Genomic DNA, 24,272 nt, shown 5'->3' with positions numbered 1-24,272 from the left:
TATTCGGACTACGAGTCCTTTCATAAATAATATGACAGACACAACGCGCCGTCTCATTTTTGTCGGTACGCCCGGCTCATTTCGTCCTGAAAATCGATCTGCATTCCTGTGCATGATATAGCCTCTTGACCCGTTATACAGCTATTCTCGAAAGATCTTTGGTGCGGGATGGATCGATATCATCCCTGGTAACGACTAGAACTATATATGCCTGCTGGGCACACTAATTAGATTGGCCAATAGCGAACGAGACCAGGATAACGTATTCTCTCAACAATGAGAAGTACTACACGAATTTCCAAATCGATATTATGTGGAGGATTCTAATAATATCTTAAGAACTCTTAGAACACAATTCGCAGAATTTCTGCCAAATTTGTTAGAGTATGAAAATGTTTGTTATATAAGGATTTTACCTTACAATATAATTTTGTAATAAAAACAGACGTTTAAAACATTTATCGTCCACTTTTTAAATAATTTAAAATATCTGATGTGATTTCCACTCAAAACTGCTATACTCTTCAAAGCGCGTTTCACAGATTCAGAAAATTAACCATGCTGACGGTTTATACGTTACTTCTTCGAAAAAATATTTGCCCTCTGTATAAATTCTGTGCAGTTTGCCGCACTGCTTAATCCTTCCATCACGTGGCATAGTCAAATGTACTCCTGGTACCTAGAGATTGTAAAATACGTAGAAAAATTTGCAACGGTGGCTGTGCTGTTTGCAACGCCGCCGGCTAGCCAGCCGTTCCCTATCCGTTGTGACACTAAAAAATGGAAAAGAGAGTTGTAGTATAGAGTTGCGTACCGACTCGCGGGTAATAAAATATAATGGCAGTTTTATTGCGCTAGCGTCGTGTAGCGCACTTACGTCACTCGAATTCAACCATAGTAGCCGAGAGTTAAACTTGTTTTGTCCCGCGCGCGCCCTGCGGTTATCTCCCCGTAGTAAGACACTTTTTACCCCGATCCAACATTTCGTGTCGCCGTGAAATAAGGTCACTCCAACTCGTAGCCGTAGCGGATGAAATTTTTAGCGCGCCCGTCGAACTTGGCCATAATTTCCCGTCTAGTGGCTATTTCGCGTTATTACATAAGCTGAGGTAATCGAGATGAGCCGAATGGCCGATATGTCTCTCTAATATTAATGACAAAATTGACTCTATCTTATTCTTCGTTTAAAATTATATATTTTCTTTCAAAAGTATAGTTTATCTTTCTAAATTATATAGATTACTCGCGTGACACAAAATGCGTCAACTTTATGTATCGTAATATTTCCCTCGGGGAAAAATCTTAAAATGCTTTCTCTCAGGTTTGACATAGAAGCATTACCTGGATACCTCTTATTATACGGAACGCATTCATTTGTCGGTATTTTATAAGGCGATGAAATATACCGTACGAGAACTTGCGCGCAAATATGCGTCTTTCAGGATAAAGAATTGCAGAATCAAGTAGTTTCCGTTTGTGGCTCGAACAAGTAACAACGTTCATATTCTTCAACGAGCAGACTATTCTCGGCGCGCCATTGTCTTTCGGCAGCGGCTTCGCTCGCGGCGAACGTGCCCATGAAAAGCCCAAGTTCGTTAAAGAGGGAACTCGGAAAACTCGGTGGGTGAACAATTCGCGGGAGCTCTCGCGAAATTATGTTCGCGCAACCGACAACCACGTTTGCGGGGAGAAAAACCGAAGGAAAAGGAGGATGTGCGACGCCGCTCGGTTAAATGAAAAATTGAGCTTCGCTCTCAAGTCCCGCGCACCATCCGTAAAGTCTCGAAGAGCTTTAGTACGCGGGTGAAGAGTTTCATCGCGTTTGGAATTCCTCGCCAAGACGAAATCGTCTCTAAGTAATAACGGCGGTAAAATCGCGAGTTTCCGCAGTCACCGCAAAATAATAGGAAAATAATTTGACCGCCATTCACGAAAGACATTTCATTCGTATATATATAACCGTATTTCGACCATGACAAAATACTGTGCTTGCGGTATTTTACCGGGTGCCAATCTCAATCGCGATTGAATTTCGCATTCATGTCCGGCCTACGAATGTAAATACGGCGAAATAATTGGCTCCGTCCCCTATAAATTTCTCCGCTTCAGTTTGCCAACTCGATCAACCAAAGTTACGTCTTTGAGTAAACCGAGAATACCCGCGGACCTGGATCTCCTGACTTGTCTGAATAATAAAGGTAAGATCGTTTCTTTATTCATTGATCATCTTAAAATACGAGTCTAGAAAGCTCATTTTGCTAACAACGAAAGTAATATCCATTGAAGAGTAATAAATTATAGAAGAAGCTCGGCGGCAATTGTTGGAAAAATCTATATAATACCGTCGATCTATTAACTCGTTCAGAGCGGATGTAATCGTCGTTTATTAAAATACTGTCAACAGAGGATTTTATTTCCATAAGATAAAATTGCGAAATGAAATAGTTGCAAATGAAAGCGAGTATAATAATAAGTTCGTGCTCGAAATGCAAAAATTATCCGATAAGAGTAACAGATCGGCTTTACATTCACGTCTAAGGAGCTTAAACGTCAAAAGCGAGCTCTATATTGAGTGATATGGTAATACCCTAATGGCGGAATTAAGATCAAAAGCGAATATTAACTATCGTCGAGCATCCGCTGATGAAACATAGTATGTTAAGCACGATATTTATCAATTATCACAAAAATAAATGAGAAGAAAGAAATTATTATTTTACAGCTTGTTAAATAATAATATCATCTTGCATGGGTATCACAAATCCGCCACTAAACGAATTACATCCTGTAACTCTTTAAGTATTAAAAAAATGCTTATAACTGATTAAGTGCATTAAATGATTAAGTCCATTAAAGATACAAATACAGTAGGTAGTAATTTACAGAGCAAACAAGCGAATGGCACGCGATACGCGAGCGTGGAGGAACGAGAGCGTGAAGGTGCGCGGCGATGCAATCAACGCAAACCAGCGAAGATGCATCGTTCGAACGGGGCGATGACAGCAATCGTTCGCTCGCGCGGCTTCCGAAATGCAAAAACCCTTGACAATCCGATATCGCGTGATCCCGCGACTCTCGAGCTTCTCTCCGACGGCGAGGTTGCCCGCGTATTCCGGTACTTTCATATATCGGGGCTCATATTGGCGCCGGGAGATCTCCGATAACGCCGCGAGGCGCGACGCGTTTCACGCGCCACAATCTCGCTCGTATGCGGGATTCGCCGCTCGCTCGTCACGGCGGGTGACGACAGGGAATTCATATCGAGGATCACCACGCCCGCGAGTTATCGCCGGCCGCCGGAGAACGATAATAAATGCGCGGATGACGAGTCGGTGTGGCGCGGCGTGGCGCGGCGCGGCGGCGCGCGTAAAGAGATACGGAGGGCAACGACGGGCCAAGCATTCACCTCCTCCACCTCCTCATTTCTCCTTCTCCTTGGTCTCCTTGTTGGATTTATGAATACCGCCGGGTGTAAAGGGACCGTGCCCGTTTCCTGGTTGTAAAGGGAGATATATGCACCTTATGGGACACCGTACATTAAACCCAGAACAGCCTTTGACGTATACATACGTACACGTAATATCGCGCATGTGTACGAACGTGTGTTGGTAGGGATACATTACGCGCACTTACGTAGCAATGAGTTCGGATACACTTTGACAGTTCTTGATAGCGATAACGTGAGAAAGATACAGTTTGGAATTGTCATAATATATAACCGGGACTTCGATACCTGTGATAATGTACATAATATTATACCAAAATATATTAATTACGTAATGTGAGGATCCCATTTTTTCAAGAAATTTTTTCAAGAAGCCACAAATAAGAGTAACGGATAGAAATAACTGCCGTACATAGAATATGACGAGTATAAAGTTACCTAAAAAAAATTACGTTTGCACAGCAATATGCACGAATATAAATGGCGATGGCAGCTAAGAACACGAATAGTAAATTTTCTTGCGCTCCAGATGTTTTTCCCAGCTCTACTTTCTCTGTAGTGTAATAATAACGAACGCAAAGACGAGGACTGTGCACGTAGTTTATCAAACGTAATTAAGTTCGTGACTGTAGGAATGTGGCATTGTCAATAATAATATCGCATCTCTCTTATTTTTACGGTGGTACGCGAGCTACATTATATCATCTTATCATGCCGCATAGTTTTTAATTAAAATTCACAAGCTGGCTTCACTGAAGCGTTGAATACATTTCGAATTCGCCAGACAGTCGACTAATAAAACGCGCAATATGCACCGTGCGAGACAATCCTCCTTTTTGAGGAAAGTGACGAAAGTTAAAATAATTCTGCAGCCGAGTAAGCGCGGCGATATCACGTTCGTATGAAATTTTCGGAAATGCTTATGGAATATTTGACGACAGCGACATTACAATGCCATTATATCGGACTACCGTTGCTGCCCCGCTTTCCCATTTAAATAACGGGCAGAAGTTTAATGAAGCGGGCAAATTATATGTGTAGTTTCATACGTAATTTGTATTTCGTCGCCTCTAGCGAAACTGCGCGGATATTTAATTAATCTCGTTTACAATTAAGCGAATCTGGTATTATAATTCCGGTAAAAATCGGATGTATGTCTGGCTCTACCGTTCCTATCCATAAATTATTGCGCTGGTAAATCTCCCGAAATATCTCCGAAATGTATAATATATTTTCCCTATTGAATTACTGTGATAGTACGAAATTTTAAATCCGATGAGGAACTCGAGTCAATTTTCCACAACAGAAAAATTGTGTGTGTAATGCTGATTATATTTATACAACTCATGAAAATCTACATGCGTAATTTAATTCATTTTAATTAATCGTTTTATTTCGCCATTTTCAATTTCGTTCTCTCATGGTGAACTGTACCTGGCAGTTTTACGAGGAACAACGTTAAAAAAACGCGAATGTGGATTGTTAACGTGTCGTAGAGATATCCGATATGTCATGTCGACTGGCCGCGTCGTAAAACTATGAAAATTTTCGCCACGGAGAGAGTTCACGGGCCTTAAGATATTCCATGTGATCGACTGCATATCCTCCGCATAGCAGCGAGCGCGGACGGATTCCTCGGCAGGATCGAGCGGGAGAATCGGTTTCCCGCAAGGCGATTGGAGCGAGACCGAACTTTGGCACTCTTCCTGAATGCCGATGAAACAGATGCAATTTCGTGCGCACGAGGAGCCAGCAGATTAAAGCGGATACAAGGGTGGCGGCGACGGCGGCGGCGGCGGCGTCGCAGCTGCGGCAGTGATCGAAAAAAAAGGTGATCGACCTAGTTCGCTAGGCGCGGTTTCTCTTACACCGCGCTCCGTTGTGTCGCACGTATGATCCGATCTGAGTTTAGCGACGTGCGAGCAGTTTAGCAGCGCGATCGTTCTCGGCGGTGCACAGGTAGGTACGTACAGAGGAAACAAGCGCAAAAGCTGCTTTGCACACAAGCGCTGTGGATCCGAGGCGCGTCGCCGAGATTGGGTGGCACTTACGGGCCAAGAACTTGAGCGCACAAAGTTTCCAACGTTACCGCAACGTAGATACGCAGAGGCGGTCTTAAACTGAGTGTAAACTAGCGGTGGAACAGTATCTCTTAATGCAGGGTTCCTCAAGTAATTTCTACACACCGTACGTGTTTCGCGATACTTATGTGACGTTACATTCCTTATTTAGCCAAACTCTATATATACTTAAGAAATGTAAAATGTTACTTCAAAATTATTACTTTTTCCAATACCTATGCACTTGCTCTCAGAGTGGCTTATGTGTTTTCAATGTCATGTGTCTTAAGATGTAATTAAAAATATTCCATTTCTTCTTTATGTACCTGATGTAATCTTCACTCTTCCTTCTCTCTTTGATTCAATTTATTTAGCTGAGAGTTTCGATCTCTCGTACTTAGTAAATTTTTATCAAGCTCAGCGAACATCTCAACGTTCATATTTAATATCGTTTTACCTCCGCAGTTTGTGATCTAATCTTTCATGTTCTGAATAATTTGAACTTTCTACCGCAAACTTTAATTAACGTTAAGTAAGACTAGACTTTCGTCAAGTTTTGTGTTATACTGACGAAAATTCTATATCAAGAACAAATCGCACCGGGCATAATTGTGGACCGTATCCACGTATACGAACGAGCGACGGGAACTATAGTCGGCGCGAATACATTCGCAGTCATGATTAATGCCAATCAAGCGGCGATTTCGCGTTCCGAATTCGGGATCCGGTTAACGCCAGGAATCAATAGACCCGCAAACCGAACCGATTAAGGATGCACGGGCGAGTGGAACCGCAAATCTAGAAATGCAACGTGGGTGGTGTTTCGGTTTGAATGCAGGATGACTAGAATTCCATAAACTATAGTTACATCGTTTTATACATTCCTGCGCTCATACCGCAGTCCTACTGTCTTACTGGCTGAACGTCATACATATAAAACTCCCGGCGAGAACGATACAACGGCAAATCGCTCTATCGATCGGGCATTTACCATCGAATATGTTAGCGCAGAACGTATCCTCCATATTAGAATTTTTATTTTGCACGCTTTACTACTTTCGGTAGAAATGCGCGCGGATATTGATTTTCAAGCTTGCAACTTTTAATAATGCCAGGCGAGCCAAAACTGTTTATTACAATTTAACTAGATTCGATTTAACTGCTCTTTGGCAATTAATTTATATTTAACGTCTGAAAAAATTCTGCACAAGATTTTGTAACATCAGTGAAATATTTTTTTATACACGGAGCAAAATAATAGAAAATGATAGAATCATGGATATAAAACTGGCGTGATAATATTGATTCAGCCCAATTTTCCGAGCGCTTTCCCGACGAGACGACGCTACGTCCAGGATTTTCGCTCGGAAATCGACCAAGTCACGGAAGAGCCATCGAGTCACGCGTGCAACGAATTGAACAATCTTCAGGCTCATTAAGAGCGGTGGTAGCGCAACGGTTTGTCGCACATACAACCGTACGTATGTACACATACAACGGTTCGTTTGTCGAGCTTTGATGACCGCGTGTGGCAATACTCGTCTCCGCTTAATAAGATCGACACCAAACATCCGTCGGAAAGCATACCGTCAAAGTCGAGTCAAAGTTTCTCCTTATCCGAGAACGGATATGAATCGATTCTGCCAGCTAGCGGTCTATGAATAACGTAAAATCCGAATTAAGAAATGGATCGAACAATCCCGTGGAGTAGGAGACGAAGTAACGCCGCATCGCCCAGAAGACGACGCATTTCTCCGAGTAAAGTATATAAAATTCGCGAAAATGACGTGACCTATATGCCAAATGGGATTAAGGGATCTTTAAATTTAAACAGAAAAACCTAGTCGAGTTAGTCGAGCGCCTATTAGCGTTGTTTAGAATATAAAGTGTCCTACATTTAATACACGAATGTCCTTTTTGCAACAAATTTTTTGGTCAATTTAGTGTAGAGTTTTTAGTTTTTACAAAATAATTATCGACTGTATGTAAGGAGCTTCTCGCAATTAACATTCAAGAAATACACAACAAAATTGTTAGTTTGGTACAACGTCTAGAGATAAGTATGTCGTGCTAAGATGCGAGTGACCCGAATAATCCTATTATTATAGATGGTTAACCATGTAATCCTCTCCCCGATTGTATTTTCAACTAAAATTTCACTGAAAGATCCGCCGAGAATAAACGTCAAGTGCCTTTAACGTTAAGCTTGAAGCTCAGGGAAACACGGCTGTGCGCTTAAATTAGGGGCGCGTAGTCTTGACAAAGCTACAGAATAGTGTGCACAGAGGTTTCCTTAATTTTCCCCTATCAACCCTTAACAGCACACAGAGCGCATCGCGCGAGTTTACGAGCGCCGACTGCGCTTCGTTGCTTCCTTTGACCACTTTGTACTTGTAATACAGTCTACTTTAGCTTTGTTCTCTAATTTTCAAGAGAATTTCTAAGAACAGATAACGTATCTAGCCGCCTATTGTATACAAGTCGTCTTTCGTGAAAAGAAATATTTTCGCAAAGAATTATCTTAATCACGAAAATAAAATAGTAAAATAAAAGTAATGGAGAATGTGTGTCAGAATACATTTTCTGCGTAAATCGTTTTTGTGCAATATTTTCACAGAAAGATACTCACTAAAAAATTACAATATTTGCTAATGTTGTTGTAGTGCGAAGATACACAAAAGTCTGATTGTCGATATCGGCAATCATGGTATCAATATAACGACGCTATAAAGTTATTTGATTTTCCTGTTTCCAGAGTTGTCCACAGGGACAACTCGAAAATCGTACGAAATAAAAAGTTATAGAAAAGTTGAACCTAAAAATTTTTTAAAATCGTTCAAAAACTTGATAACGATGCAATAATAGAGGTATTCACCGTGATTATGCTGAATCGCACTCTTTCCCGGAGGGGTCCTTCTCGAAGGTGTCCGGTATCACTCGGTTAGTTCAGGTCCTCTCGTCCTAGAGCACTCGCAGCAGCTTCCTCTCGCACATTGTCGTCCTTTCCTTCAATCCTTTCGTCTACCCCTTTTCCTCTTCTCAAAACTGGCTAGATCAGGATACCGCTGCCTTGTCCTTTCACGATTTCCTGGCGGAGACGTGACTGGCACTCGCACGGGATCCCGCGCGAAGGGTCGATCCCGCGCGGTTCGCGGCGAGCGAGAGGGAGAGCGAGGAGATATCTCGAAAGCTCCGCTTCACACGGAGCACAGTGGAGAACTGAGCGAAGTGCCGGCCGGTCGAGCAGCCAGGCGGGCTTTTCCGAGAGTGGTTTAACCAATCGCGACTTCTCTCTCGCCCCCACGTATCTTTCACGCGCGCTCTCTCTTCCTCTTTCTCTCTCTCTCGCGCGCGCGCGCTCCCTTCTCTGCCGCGTCGCGACGCGGTAGACGCGCCGTTCGCCGGTCCTACGACGCGGGTCGCCTGCCGCCGCAACCCCCACAGGTGCATAATCCTCTTGCACCGGCAGATACGTGATCGCGCATCTCCTGGTTGGAATCAGCAATCGCGAAGCGAAAATTCGCGAAAGTTTACGATTCGAGATCTCAATTTTCGACAGGCTGGAAAATCGATTGTACCAAAATAAGAATATTTTAGCACGCTGAGCGTTACAATCAACACCAAACTTATTTATAAGCAATCAGCTAATAATATATTGCTGTCATATTTTAAGATTCTGAGTGCGCGCACGTTTCATCTTTTCGTAGTTGCCTGAAATTCCGCAGCAATGTAATTCTTAACTTTCTCAACCGCTCCGTTGGAAGCTGTCTAAACTCGAAATCCGTGCAGTCGGAAGCGCGTAATATTGCCGCGGAAGTTGAACCGCGATTGTCGTATAAAATCACAAGAAAGATTTCTAGAACAGCTGGACTCGCTCTGGCGAAGTAGGTTAACCAATCGCGAATTTTCTAATACTCGTTCGATGCGTTCTTCTTTTTTATTTTTCATCTGTCCTACCGTAGTCGCGTTGCTCATGGAACGAATCGAATGGTTCGTCGCGCCTTCTGCCTGATGCGCGACCCTCTGCACCGGAAATTAAACGTGGAAACAGTACTGTGACGGACCTCAATTCGATAGATATTATTTTCGGTTATATCTACGAAAGAGCGGAAGTTTCCTCGTGCACCTCTCCGCGCGTCGAAACCGAGAAGACCCGAGGGAGAAAAAGGCAAGAAACGCGCGACGCTCTCGGCGAAAATTTGTCTGGGCGCGTTTCACGTAAGTGTACGCGGTCTGTAACCGTGGTGTCGCCTTTCTAAAAGAAATGTAAATCCTTTCAACAGCCAACGGTTTAGTCTGTTTACCTTTGAAATTCAGGCGCGCCGGAATTAGGACGAAGAACGTGAGAATACACCGGTGGACCCACTGGGCGACACACGTAAACTGTAATCGGCTGGTGCAACGATTCGTCGCGCGATGCAGTCTCGCGCTTGTCGCTAATCAACACGATGTAATTTAGAAAATGATCTTAGCCGAACGCTGTCTCTAACGCGTGGCGAAACGCCTGATTTCTCCAAATGAGAGACACGCCGAACCTCGCGCCGAACGGGATATTCGCTTGTCCCATCGTTATCGGTCGTGATACAATTTTACGAAGGATCATTCAAGCGGTTTCCTTTTCGCGACACGTTTTATCAGCGGCGCGGCGACGGAGAAAGTATGGTCTCCTTTGCCCTCGACTAAAATTGGCTTTTCCTAGTCGCGAGCGCGATTAACGATTCGCTCAACGTTAACCGTGGTGTTTCGCAAGACCGGAGCATAGGAAATCAATGAGTTTCATACAAGACAGAAAAAAAGAAAGAAAAAGCAAACAAGCCTAATTAAGTTACGGACATCAAGAAAGCGGTACGAAAGCAAAGTCGCAATTTCGATATAAAAATTAAGTAGAATTAAGTATAGTATCTCTCATTTATAATTACGTATCTTAGGCATAATTATGTATCTTAGAGTCTTGCTCTAATTATCCCGTGTACATGGCGTTGCAACTTTGCCTCGACTTGTTGTTATATTTATATACGAAGCATGTAGAGAGGAGAGGAGCAGTGCTGAGGAATTTGGCAAATAAGGAAGAGGAAAGGAGCGATTCGAGGGCACAGAAGTTTTTTAAGTTAAATTAGGAATAAACTCAAAAAAATCAGGAAGATTAAGATTAAGAAGATAATATATTGGAAGAGAAAAGAAAAGAAAAGAGGAAGGAGGGGCATATATACAGGGAGGTGTGATGAGTTAGATAAGGGAACATAGGAAAGTATTATGTTAGGAAGCAGGAGATTTGTTATTAGTCGAGTTTATTATATGTAGGTGTATGTAAATATTTGAGTGTAAAGGTTTTACAGTTAAATTGAGTATTGTAAGATGAGAAAGTTGCGTTAATATTTTAAGGTAAAGGTAAAGAATTATTAATATGTCAATATATGTGGTTGAAAAATAGGAAAATGGTTGTAATATTAAGGTAAAGGTAGGGATAAAGAACAACAGAGAGAATTATTATGTTTTGTAGTTTTAAGATTAAGCTTTGAGTTTCGCACGCAGAAGTTATGGAAGATATGAGTTTAAGTTTAAGGTATATGATAGGTTCTGGAGTATAAAGTTTATAAAGAGAATGCATTAGAATTCAAGTTTTATAAGTTTTAGGATGGTTCTTCCTGGATTAAAGGAGATTTGAAAAAAATTTAAAAATATATGGAATATTAATATTAGTTGTTGCGCGTTGTTGTATGAAGGTATGTGTGTGTGTGTATATAGGTGAATAATGTCCGTTTCTTGGCCTACTGCTGAAGCGGACTAGGTTCAAATATTTTTTTTAGTTTAGGTTGTAAAGTTTAACGTGCAAATAATGGATTAAGTCGTTTAAGGCTCAAGGAATGGTTTTTCTAAAAAAAATTTGAGAAAGTACAGAATAATGAATTAATAGTTGCACGCGTTAAGTTAAAAAAGTTGGTATGAGTGTGTATAAGGTATATTGTAAACCAAGTCCATTTCTTGGCTTTTTGTAGCTGAAATTAAATAAATCTATATGAAGCATGTAAACAGCAATTAGATAATTTTATTTAAAATATATTTACATGTATATATATGCATACATATATATATACACATATGTATATATTGAAGAAATCGCGCTCTCTTTATTGAAAAGTCGCTACTTTAATAAGCTGCTTATCTAACGAAAAGCGCAAAGCCATTTTATAAATATCACACATCTTAATGAGACTAATCTTACATGGCAAATCTTACATGGCATATAGATACAGATGTTCACAAGATATTCAAAGCTAGATTTATGTCGCGCCCAAAAGATTATCCCCATTTTCCCTTTCTTTCTTTTTCTCCTTTTCTAGAGAAAAATTTGCTTCTAGTTTAAAGATTTTTCTATCATTCAACACGCTTGTACGAGATTCTAGTTTGCCGGGAAAATTTTCTCGTTTATATCGTCGCGATATACGGAACTTCCCGCGGGAAGCCAACACGGCCGCTGCACCCAGCTAAACCAACTACCATCATGTGAAACGTTAAACGACAAATGCATCTCGCGCGAGCGACGAGATTTTTCACACGAGAAATCCAGGGGACGTCTTTCAATAACGTCGGGAATTCGCCTCGTATCGGGCACGACTTCGTCTAAGGATTCGCCCGGTGAAAACACGTGCCGCGTTGTCGTGGATTCGGACCGCGTCGTCCGTCGTGCTAAGATCGAAGGGGAAAAAAGAGGACGAAAACAAAGCTCAGACCGCGCGCGCGCGCGTCTACGTGCGAACTGGCGTCGGACGAAACGTGATCGAGGGCTCACTTTCGAAGCCGGTGTCTGCAGCCAGTCGCTTTCCTAACGATCGGCCCGCGTGCTTTTACCGCCTCGACGGATGCTTTTACGATGTTCGGCTTTTACGTGCCGTTCTCATCGGCCCGGCTATCCGCGTTTAGCGCTCTATTTAATTATATTTGTGTTAGTGTTAATTTTTAACACTAATAGAGAAGAGGATTATTCATATTCTAAAACAATTTCTTAAAGAAACTTGTGACGTTTGATCAACGATAAAATTATATCATTAAAAGGTTCTAAATTATACACAGAGGAAGAGCGTCAATATAAACGTTAATATACAAAATACGACTTCACGTCTATAATTTCATCATTCGCATTTACCTATATCTTCCATTTCTGGAGGTAAATCCAACCGGGAATATCGGAGCAGGAGTTCGAGCAGCGATACGAGTCAAATATACGCTCCGAAAATGTCAAACATCATTCCGCGTTGGGGGTTGCGGAGTAGTATGATATCGCAGGACTTTAACGCAAGGGCGGTAATTGTTGCGAACTTGATATCTTGCTTGCCAGAGGCTCGATAACCAAGCTATGTTAGCATCTTCGCAACAAACTTCCAGCTTACACCAGCAATTAATTTGTTCTGTATGAAAAACAGAATCAAGCACATCAAACTGGTACAACCTAGCTCCAACATATGCAGACAGTTATAGCATTCTCTCGCCCCATCTCTCTGTTTATTTTTATGTCGGATGAAATTGCAGTATGCAATTATGGTCTGCAATTAAAGGGGATCAATCAAGCGTCGGTTCTACCGTCCAGTTTAAATAAAGCTAATAAACGTAACTGTAAATAATAGCTAATCAATATGTATTGATATTTCTAATGTAAACATTCGCAATAGTAAGTATAAATTAAATTTATTAATGTCTATCTAACGTCTATTGTTATAGACGCACGAGATCACATCTCATCGATTTCACGAGAAATTTGTATCTCGAAGCTGGAAATGCGCAGAGTAATTAAGAATAGGAAATATGACGTAGATGATGATTAATGACGTATCGGTCATGTATCGCGTTCACGCTACACGTCTGTCCGCTTTCTAATAAGTTATCGTTATGAATACTGATCTCGGAACATCGTTCGCCAGAAGAATAGCGCATCAGGTTTATGATACGCTCCGTATATGATTGTAGAATATATATCGGTAACCAGAGAAATGGATACGCAACTCATACAACTCATACAAGCCATGCCGATGTGCATATGGATTTTACTTTCAAATATACCGCCGTTGCGCAGAGGAAACGAAATTATGAGCGAAACCCCCGGCAAGAATCAAGTTTATGGGCCTTTATCCATTAGGCAAATTCATCAGCTTTAATGGAAGTTAATAAATTGCTATATTTATCTAGAGCCGGGGCAAGTTTCCCGCGGGCGAGAGACGTACATATATTCTATCCGTGAATTTATCTAGCTATTTAATTTACCTTTGTTTCAAAAAAGACATTTTAACGCCGATATTCTATTAAGATAGCAACATTTTACATACGTTTATCCGGATAGCGAGGTACCGGTTTATCGTTGTAAAACGTGAGGTGCATGTATAATTGACAAGAGGTTTATTACAGCAAAACGTAAACCACGTGAGAAACGTCTCGAGAGCAAGCGAAATGTATTTCGTTTGCCTCTAGTCGCCACGAAGATGAAATATTACGCGCACGTTTTCTTCATTCCCAGACACAATATCTCGTTTCGTTTTCGGCCCCCGCTGAGAAACGTACCTTGAGAATTTGGCCCGGAATTATCGCGGCGAGCAAATGTAATCTTCCCGTTTTCCCGCGTGTTTTCGACGCGTGACACTGATCGACTAATGGAGCAGAAATGATCGAGCATTCGATCTATATTCCGTCGTGCTCGAACTTCGCTTTCGAACACATGATCTTCCTTAATACGCGAGTCACGCAATGCGAAATCTCTCGAAGTCTCGTCGATTTATTTTGCCGAGAGTAATTCGTATTCTTCGCAACATCCTTCTCTACTCCCGTGAAATCGAAATAGTGATGCTGCTCACCGCACGACGCAAATCGATCTTTAACCCTTTCCACGGTCAATCTTGGTATATAACTCATTTTATCGTCTATATGAAGCTTGATGCAGGGAAAAGTTACGACAGTGGCATATTTTTCTATTTTTTGTTTTTTATTTTCAATAAAATTGTCAATAAAATGGTCTACTTAAATTAATGAGAGAAAAAAAACAAAAAAAAAGAAAAAGAGAGTTGTAAAAGATACATCTTCCATCTTGCAATATATAAAAAGTTAAAAAAATCAGTCACTACTCTAAATTAGAAAAACATTAAATATGGACTCTTCAGTCCATGAAATTGTTGTATGAAATTATTAAAAAATCAACTACATTAAGATACAATATAAAAAAGATAAGGCATCAGTGCACTCTTCTCTAATTTAATATTTAAAAAATTATGATGTTTCTTATCTGGCGTGCAATTCAAATAAAAGGTCTAAATTAAATTAAATTGTTAAACAGATTTAATTAAATTTAAATTTAACATTCTTATAATATATTACAGCCACGTTCATAAACGCCAGCTGGACATTCTTGAATATCTTCAGAATTAGCATCGTTAAAGCAGATACAAGTTTCGCGGAGAATATTCATTCGGCGCACAAAGGATGACTATCGATTTGCGCCGGACATTATACCTGTATTGGCACGAACTCCTGCTGAAGGAGACGCATGCAAGAGGGCGACGCCGACGTAATGAACAAAACCGGTTTTCGATTTTACAGGTGGACGATCCGATACGTCGCGCTACTCGCACGACGAAAATCTAAAACACCTCCCCAGACATTCCTTCGTATAAAGTAGGTCATACCGGAAGAAACGAAAGTACGAAAGCGATTTCCGCATTAATCGCCAGCTGATCATCGTTGCGTGAAATCCTCGATAGCATTAGCGCGAAGCAACTCGCGGAACAACTCGATCTAAATAATTTTAAGCAACAAACGCAAAATAATCGGCCAAAATTAGCACGTTGTATATAAGACATGTAAATTATGTCTCATCAAGCTATTTCGTTGTATTTGTGTTTAATGACGAAGATAATGGAGCTTTTAATAGAACAATTATGGTCTGACCTAATTTTGAATGCAACTTCTCTCTATACACGCGAATAAAAATAACAATTCGACTGAAAATCAATATAGCTGCAGATTTATAAACTCAGTTACATGCGCGCATGATGACTTAACGATTGCCAAGCTGACGCGGCTACAAACTATCATATGTAAGACAGACGTTACAAGCTTGGAAAGAGCGCGAAAGAGCAGAGGGAGAGGAGACTTTATTAGCTCTTTCGGCTCTCATCAATGGCTTTTAAAATCGTCAGCCACACCTCCGTTAGATTCTTTAACTCGCCCGCTGCACTTTCACCGGTCATTTATTTTCCAAAAACGTACGTCGTCGGTTACCGGCATACTTTTAACGATCAATGATTCGACGACAATAGAACGGCATGGAAATAACATCCGTAAAGTTATTTCGAAATATCAGCGAAACTTTTAATTCATCGACAGAAACGATCGAATTCTACGCATAATTTTCTACCGTTATTAGAAACTTAATATCTACAGGAATTAATTTCTAAAAACGTTTAATTTATTGAGATTTAAGTGCATTTGTTCAGAACGTTACTGATATACTTGCATATTACATTCTTTAATTAATTTAATTTCAATATTCTCTTAGCGACTTACAATTAGTTTAAGTGCGAATGTCACCTAATAATCCTGTCGTTTTCGACGCTCAATATTTTGTACAGTCTAAGAGCTAAAGTCAATTTTTGATACAAAAAAATTATTCAAAATTAAGTTTAAAAAAGGTTTTGTCATTTATTTCTTTTTCTAACGCGTCATTCGTGAAGAGAAGTACCTACTTCTATTTTCAACCGCGATTGGAAGAATTTATTGACACGTTCAGATATTATTTCCAATAAATAAAATAGACTCGACAATAAAATAATAAAAATACACTAGCAAAATCTAAATAATGGCTGCAAAGTTTATTTAGTAACGTACTGTGTATGGAAGGAATATATCGCTGACAATTCTGCGCAATATGCAACAAAACGGGAGCACTCTATATAGCTGTAAGATAATCGATTAGCCAATTCCCACAGCTCCACTTAGGTTAATTAATTCCGCTCGTCGTTTAAACACACCTATATCGCTCATAAATAGCTCGACCTCGTGATCAATCCTCTCATCAAGTTCCACGAATGTAATTTCGTAATCGGCAAATAAGATCGGTGTAACGGTTAATCGAGAGTCAGATAATTTGCCGTCACGGTTCGTGCATAAATGTTAGACGTAACAACAGCCTAACGCGGTTCGATATATCGGGCACGTCGTGAAACGTGTATTAATTTGTCGGCTTTTCGTCGATCGATCGACGGGACGGCGCGGCGGAAGGCGCCGAGAAAATACACGAGAGACGAGCGAGATTGTTGCTATAGAAAGCGTGTGCGATAAATCTGACGTAAAACCGCGCAAGACGTGGCTTTATTGCGGTATTAAAAACCTTGACGGGACTACCTCTCTCTCTTTCTCTTGATGCACCTTTTATGTTTAATGAAACCGCGAATTGCACGTAACAAACGTCTGTACTTAGCTTAAATCGCGGAATTCACGACTGGTTTTCATGGATCTATTAGAACCCTTCATTACTGCAACTGAATCTTAAGTCTTTAATCTACATTTTGTTCTTTTGCTACGATACGTATTTCGCGCTGTGATGGGATGAAAATTAGCCACATCTAATAAATTATTTATTATTTTAAGCAAAAAAAAGCGATTCGACGTGTCGCGTAAGATAGATCGCCTAGTGTAAAATTAATTTCGAAATTCTGTGGCGACATAAAAATTAAAAATGGGATACCGAGTGAGCACCTCGAAGCAGAACACGATAGCCAATGCGTATGTACGTACGTAATGTGAGTAGAACAACGTCGCAATACAATTTGCTTGGAATATACGCAAACAAAAGACAAATTGTATATGTAGCGGCCAAGAGAACTTTATTAACGTCGGACTATACGTGATATAGTATCGTTCGTGGTTTGTACAACCAACTGCTGCATTCAATTACGAGAGTGCACCGCTAGGTCGACGTGCTCCGCAGGAAATGTCCGATGCGCGATCGGTATACTTCGCAGAGGCGTGAAACGAGATGTCGACAACTCTTGCGTAGGTCATTTATTGAAATACACAATTGTCTCACAATTAGATTTCGTCTCCAGAGACGATTTACACATAATTCGAATTATACGTCATACTTATACATCATCGAAAATAAATATTATCTATAAATAACATCGCGAAAAAAAATACGCTGAATAATTATATCTATATATCTCTTCTTTTAACATTTATGCAGTCTCGAGGAGTAGAAATTCCTAAGCATTGTATATGTACAGTCTAGAAAAGATATCGAAAGAAAGACTTCGTAACATTTGAAAATATAAGTATCCTCTCGTCAGTCGTCACATACATATATACATATATACTACGATCAACGTTTTTTTATAATCATTGTGCCAGTTATGAAATTATTTAAATGCGTCGTACGAGTGGCTTTCAAAATCAAAGATACTGCTGTATCTCAATGAATTGGTTATTAAAATAAATTCGGATGTATGTAACATGTACCGTAACATTGATCAACTCCAATAATTTCTCCAATCTTTTCAAATAACCTGCATATAATAATAAATATTAACTGAAACGCTAGGCCTAAGTTTACCATTTTATATCACATCTGCATGCTTTGATATACATGATCTAATCGGATAAAACACAACACCATAATTTAGAGATAAATTAGATAACAAGCAAATTTTAGTAGACTTCAGTTTAGACTTTTTTTCGTCACCAAAATTACATATATTTGTAGCAATTGTAGCAATTTGTAGCATTGCTGATTGCAATATCAATTTGAATGATCATATGACACACTTATAAGAATTGACAAGAAGAGAATTCCAAGATTATAAATTGGATACCGAGTTCTTTAAAAAATTACGTAAGTAATTATGGAAAATAAGTACAATTTACCCTGATTGTGATTACAGTATTTTTAAAAATACTTATAATCGCTTAAAAATATAAATTATAAATTAATTTGGAATAATTTGTGCGTATGCTGGATAATAGCACTCATCTTGCTGAGATAAAACCTCCAAGTTGGTTCAGAAATGAAACAAATAATTCTAAACCGAACATCGCGATAGAATAAATTGAACTGATAAAAAGCCGCAGGAATAATATATAATAAACTATTTTAAAAACCTGTCATAAATTATATTAGGACGACTTGGTCCCCAAATATAGACCCTATCTCACTGACGAATTGGATTCAAATGCATTTAAATATGTAATCTGCGGAAATGTTTACATTTGATTCTAATTCTCTATGATAAAACAAAATCGATCTAACTTTGTGCTGAATGACACACTTTGATATATTATAGAGTAGATGCCTCTCTGTCGGGAATATTACTTAACTCTTGCTTCCAATAATACAAAGGAGGCCCCATGGTGAAGCAATATTTCCGTTCAAGCGGAGAACCATTCTTAACGTAATACATAATATACATATTGCACATTTCATCTTCATTCGTACCACCGATATACGTAGTCCTATCGCGCGTATTTCTCATTGTGCAACGGGCAGCTAATACATCACCATACGTAACTGGAACTTTGTGAGTAACGGGATAAAACATCTGAGGAGTCAATGGATCTCTCTTACCAAGTTCGATCCATTCGTTATTCGGCTTCACTACGTAACCGGACACGACTTTACCGAGCGAATGGGTGTGCGTTCTATATGCGAATGGGTAAATAGTCTTATTCTCTGTTATGGGACAGGACGATTCCATATATACCGTTTCTCTAGGTGGAATAGATCCGCCTGTTCCTAACGAAATAACCCCAGCCAGCTTGTCCATTGTTTGCGTTGTATAACGCAGAAATACACCTGAATCATCCGTACTGCCATCCTTGAAGTGATCAACGTGTGCGTAATGCACTTGCAGCACAATGTACTGTATGGGAGAATCGCCGCCTACTTTAAAGCCCACTCCTTCTGGTAGGTTTAATTTAGGAGCGTCCCTTGCCCATGCATAGATAATCTGTATAAATAAATGAACTTTTTTTCTTCAAGAGTCAAGATTTAAAAAGAATTTATGAAATATGTTATGTTAATATTTATTACTTGAGTTCCTTCTTTACAAGCAGGTGCAGTATCTGAGTTATCTCCAGCATTCGCCATCTCTCCGCAATTCCAAACTGGCTTTGAGCTACCTGGCTTGGTGCAACCATAGACAAGCATATGGTGAGCCGTTTCCATTGTTGCATTCGGCTCAAAACCAACAATATAATAATTCCTCGCAAAGTCTACCCTAACTGGAGTGCATAAATATGATTCGGGCTGTAAGCAGAATATCAGGTATCATTATCATTTTATAAAAATTACCTTTAAAAAATTATGGTGAGAACGCTAGCTTAAAATAAGTAATCTCTTAAGCTAGCATTCTCACCACTGTAAATATTATATAGTATATGATAATCGTCATAAAAATTATTAACTAAATTAAAAATAATTCAAAGTATATAAATATATTTGCAAGAAGACTGTCAGTTGACTGATTTTTTCATACGTCTCATTTTTATATGTGTTGCAAGAGCCATATGCAGCCATATGTTATCATGTAATTAGATCTCGTATGACGTACATCGTACGTATATTGTTCTTATGTTATTTGAAAAAGCTAAAGAGAATCACGCTTACCGTGTTCGGCCTCACGTTTGGCATGATAAGCGAGTACCTCTTGACGAAGTAACAGCACGTAAACTTGGAAAGAATGGCGAACACAAAGTAACGCGTAAACGCGCGTTTATCCCACATTTTCGTAGCGCCAGTATTTTTCACGCGTCGGCCCTTATCAATGGTACGACAAGGAGTCCACCTGTCAAACGCTACAGGTCGGTCGATACGGAACCTAGCCTGACCTAACCCAAGCCGAATGACGCAAGTCGCAAATAGCAAATGGGGAGTATTTTTAAAAGCGCGACATTTTATGGCGGTGGCGGCATCTCACGGGAGCGCATGTTACATACGCCATACGCCATACGCCTCTTGTATGTACTCGCTTATCATGCCAAACGTGAGGCCGAAGGCCGAACCAGGCCGAACACGATAAGCGTGATTCTCTTCAGCTTTATATGGCGTTATATGGCGAATGCTGGAGATAACCCAGATACTGCACCTGCTTGTAAAGAAGGAATTCAAGTAATAAATATTAACATAACATATATATATTTCATAAGTTCTTTTTAAATCTTGACTCTTGAAGAAAAAAAGTTCATTTATTTATACAGATTATCTATGCATGGGCAAAAGACGTTAAACCTACCAGAAGGAGTGGGCTTTAAAGTAGGCGGCGATTCTCCCATATACAGTATATCGTCACAGATTATCGTGCTGCAAATGCATTACGCACACCAACGCACACACCGATCGCTTCAAGGATGGCAGTACGGATGATTCAGGTGTATTTCTGCGTTATACAACGCAAACAATGGACAAGCTGGCTGGGGTTATTTCGTTAGGAACAGGCGGATCTATTCCACCTAGGGAAACGGTATATATGGAATCGTCCTGTCCCATAACAGAGAATAAGACTATTTACCCATTCGCTCGGTAAAGTCGTGTCCGGTTACGTAGTGAAGCCGAATAACGAATGGATCGAACTTGGTAAGAGAGATCCATTGACTCCTCAGATGTTTTATCCCGTTACTCACAAAGTTCCAGTTACGGATGGTACGAATGAAGATGAAATGTGCAATATGTATATTATGTATTACGTTAAGAATGGCTCTCCGCTTGAACGGAAATATTGCTTCACCATGGGTCCTCCTTTGTATCATTGGAAGCAAGACTTAACTAATATTCCCGACAGAGAGGCATCTACTCTATAATATATCAAAGTGTGTCATTCAGCACAAAGTTAGATCGATTTTGTTTTATCATAGAGAATTAGGATCAAATGTAAACATTTCCGCAGATTACATATTTAAATACATTTGAATCCAATTCGTCAGTGAGATAGGGTCCATATTTGGGGAGTCCTAATATAACTTATGACAGATTTTTAAAATAGTTTATTATTTAATATTCCTGTGGCTTTTTTTACCAGTTCGATTTATTCTATCGCGATGTTCGGTTTAAAATTATTTGTTTCATTTCTGAACCAACTTGGAGGTTTTATCTCAGCAAGATGAGTATTATTATCCAGCATACGCACAAATTATTCCAAATTAATTTATAATTTATATTTTTAAGCGATTATAAGTATTTTAAAAAATACTGTAATCACAATCAGGGTACATTGTACTTATTTTACGCAATTACTTACGTAATTTTTTAAAGAACTCGGTATCCAATTTATAATATTGGAATTCTCTTCTTGTCAATTCTTATAAGTATGTCATATGATCATTCAAATTGATATTGCAATCAGCAATGCTACAAATTGCTGATTGACTTGTATATATATACTATATCTGATATATGCAATTTTTGTGACGAAAAAAAGTCTAAGCTGAAGTCTACTAAAATTTGTTTGTTGTCTAATTTATCTCTAAATTATTGTGTTGTGTTTTAAAATATTCTTAATTGCGAAGACAGTTATGATTTTACATAGTTTGACTTCTAGTCTTGTGTTTTATCCGATTAGAGCTATCATGTATATCAAAGCATGCAAATGTGATATAAAATAGTAACATTAAACTTAAGCCTAGCGTTTTAGTTAATATTTATTATTATCAGCTAATAGTTATTTGAAAAGATTGGAGAAATTATTGGAGTTGAGATCAATGTTACGGTACATGTTACATACATCCGAATTTATTTTAATAACCAATTCATTGAGATACAGCAGTATCTTTGATTTCGAAAGCCACTCGTACGACGCATTTAAATAATTTCATAACTGGCACAATGATTATAAAAAAACGCACAGCTTATGATTCGTTGATCGTAGTATATATGTATATATGTATGTGGCGACTGACGAGAGGATACTTATATTTTTAAATGTTACGAAAGTCTTTCTTTCGATATCTTCTCTAGACTGTACATATACAATGCTTAGGAATTTCTACTCCTCGAGACTGCATAAATGTTAAAAGAAGAGATACATAGATATAATTATTCAGCGTATTTTTTTTCGCGATGTCATTTATAGATAATATTTATTTTCGATGATGTATAAGTATGACGTATATTCGAATTATGTGTAAGTCGTCTCTGAAGACGAGATCTAATTGCGAGACAATTGTGTAGGTATTTCAATAAATGACCTACGCAAGAGTTGTCGACATCTCGTATCTCTTTTCCGTTATTAAATAATTTAATAATTTTAACATTAATAAAATAGTTCTGACGATACTTAGATTAATCACTGGTTAAGTTAATCTAATTCGCGTCGAATTCTAATAATTGATAACGAAGATGAGACAAAACGGATGAGACATATTTCAGTATCGCCAAATACGCAAATATAATGAAATTTATCAGTAAATTCACTCACCGTCGTTGTACCCTAGCTAAGTACGCCTTCGGCTGCACCTGGAAAAATAAAAAATATATTTTAATTAATATATAATCACGAATCTCTCTCTCTCTCATACACCGATTATATATATATATATATATATATATATATATATATTATCTTGTTACTTTTATTCAATTATTTCAATAAATATTCGACAAATCTTTCGCAAGTAACCGCAATCGTGTGCAGGTGCCTCATTACAATTACGCGCATTATTAATTTAAAGAACGAATCTAATTTAAAAGAGTAATGAATCTAATTTAAAAAGTAAGAATGAATCTAATTTCACTCACCAGCTAGGATATTGCAGTGTGCTCCACCCCCTCGCAAGTTCCGCCAGGAATCCGGAGACACCCGCCGTCGCGTCGCGTCGGTCTTATATCCAGGAAACGATGAACACCGGAAATGATCACTTCGCTACGGCGCTATTGGCGGCGGCACTACGCACAATTTCGAAACTCGATTCGCGCGCTTCACTCTTAAAGAAATCCGAATTCACACCGCCATTTTGCGATACTCCGATACGCGAAACGGATCGCGCCTTCGTTTCGCGACGCACGGCTTTTAATCAACGATCCGATTCTTCGATACGCTACGTCTGTAATGCTGATCGCATCCCGACTGTCTCATTGTCAGAAGAACCGCGAGGCTCTCATTCTCGCGTACCCGCGCCGCGGCACGGCACGAGATCCGCGCTTCGCTCCCCTCACTCGTCTCGATGCTCGGAACGCACAGCGCAGTCTCGATTATGTTCGACGAATTCACGACAATCACACGCCCGTCACTTTAATCGGCACTCCCGACACAAATTCGCGCCCGCGACGCGTTCTCGACCGGGTGAAATTCGGAGTAATTGCGGAGCGACGCCGGCGCCGAGCGGCCGAGCCGAGTCACTAGTCACTCTAGTCAGCCGAGTGCCACCGCGCCGCCGCGCAGCCGCCGAGACTGTCATGGCGGCCGGACGGCCGCGCGCGCAATTGAGACGATTTTAAATGCGGACGATTTGAATCCGCGAGGATCAAACGCTTCTCTCGCGCTTCTCAGCAAGCTGTTATGATCTATTCGACATTCTTTACAAAAATCTGAATAGACACGTGAAAATTTATGTAATGAACGACGCGAGGAAGGAAAGCTTTGGGAAAAACATTCTCGTTCAAGTTTCAAACTGTCGCAGTTAAACCTGTTGCACGGTAATCGTGCGTTGGCACACGCAACTGATCAGCCAATCAAATTCTCCGTGTAATGCTAGGTCTACAATGCGAGTCGTAAAGTCATGAGTCGTAAGAATCGACCAATCAC

At 39.7% G+C, this 24,272-nt stretch overlaps 2 protein-coding genes and 1 pseudogene across 3 annotated transcripts in view; 1 reads left to right on the top strand and 2 right to left on the bottom strand.

The window, feature by feature from the left end:
- Positions 1-8,785, bottom strand: part of LOC143904936 (uncharacterized) — a 40,990-nt gene extending 32,205 nt beyond the window's left edge. Inside the window, exon 1 of the mRNA XM_077419940.1 lies at positions 8,381-8,785. The gene's annotated coding sequence lies outside the window, so the exon portion shown is untranslated. The remainder of the gene's footprint in view (positions 1-8,380) is intronic.
- Positions 8,786-17,532: 8,747 nt separating this feature from the next.
- LOC143905209 (peptidylglycine alpha-hydroxylating monooxygenase-like) lies at positions 17,533-20,370 on the bottom strand. Its single transcript, XM_077420456.1, has 3 exons — positions 20,144-20,370; positions 19,568-19,783; positions 17,533-19,484 (listed from the first exon to the last, which is right to left on the bottom strand). Exons 1-3 carry the CDS (start codon positions 20,258-20,260, stop codon positions 18,816-18,818), a joined length of 1,002 nt encoding a protein of 333 aa, XP_077276582.1. The 5' UTR covers positions 20,261-20,370; the 3' UTR covers positions 17,533-18,815.
- Positions 20,365-22,726, top strand: LOC143905210 (peptidylglycine alpha-hydroxylating monooxygenase-like; annotated as a pseudogene). The gene is made up of 2 exons (XR_013259143.1): positions 20,365-20,644; positions 20,734-22,726. The product of XR_013259143.1 is annotated as a peptidylglycine alpha-hydroxylating monooxygenase-like (transcript).
- Positions 22,727-24,272: the final 1,546 nt, after the last annotated feature.

Source organism: Temnothorax americanus, unplaced genomic scaffold, assembly GCF_048541705.1.
Source record: "Temnothorax americanus isolate GAGA-0224 unplaced genomic scaffold, ASM4854170v1 Scaffold6, whole genome shotgun sequence".
Lineage (NCBI taxonomy): Eukaryota > Metazoa > Arthropoda > Insecta > Hymenoptera > Formicidae > Temnothorax > Temnothorax americanus.
Note: the sequence above shows the minus strand (reverse complement) of the source record. Positions and strands in the feature narration are given on the sequence as shown.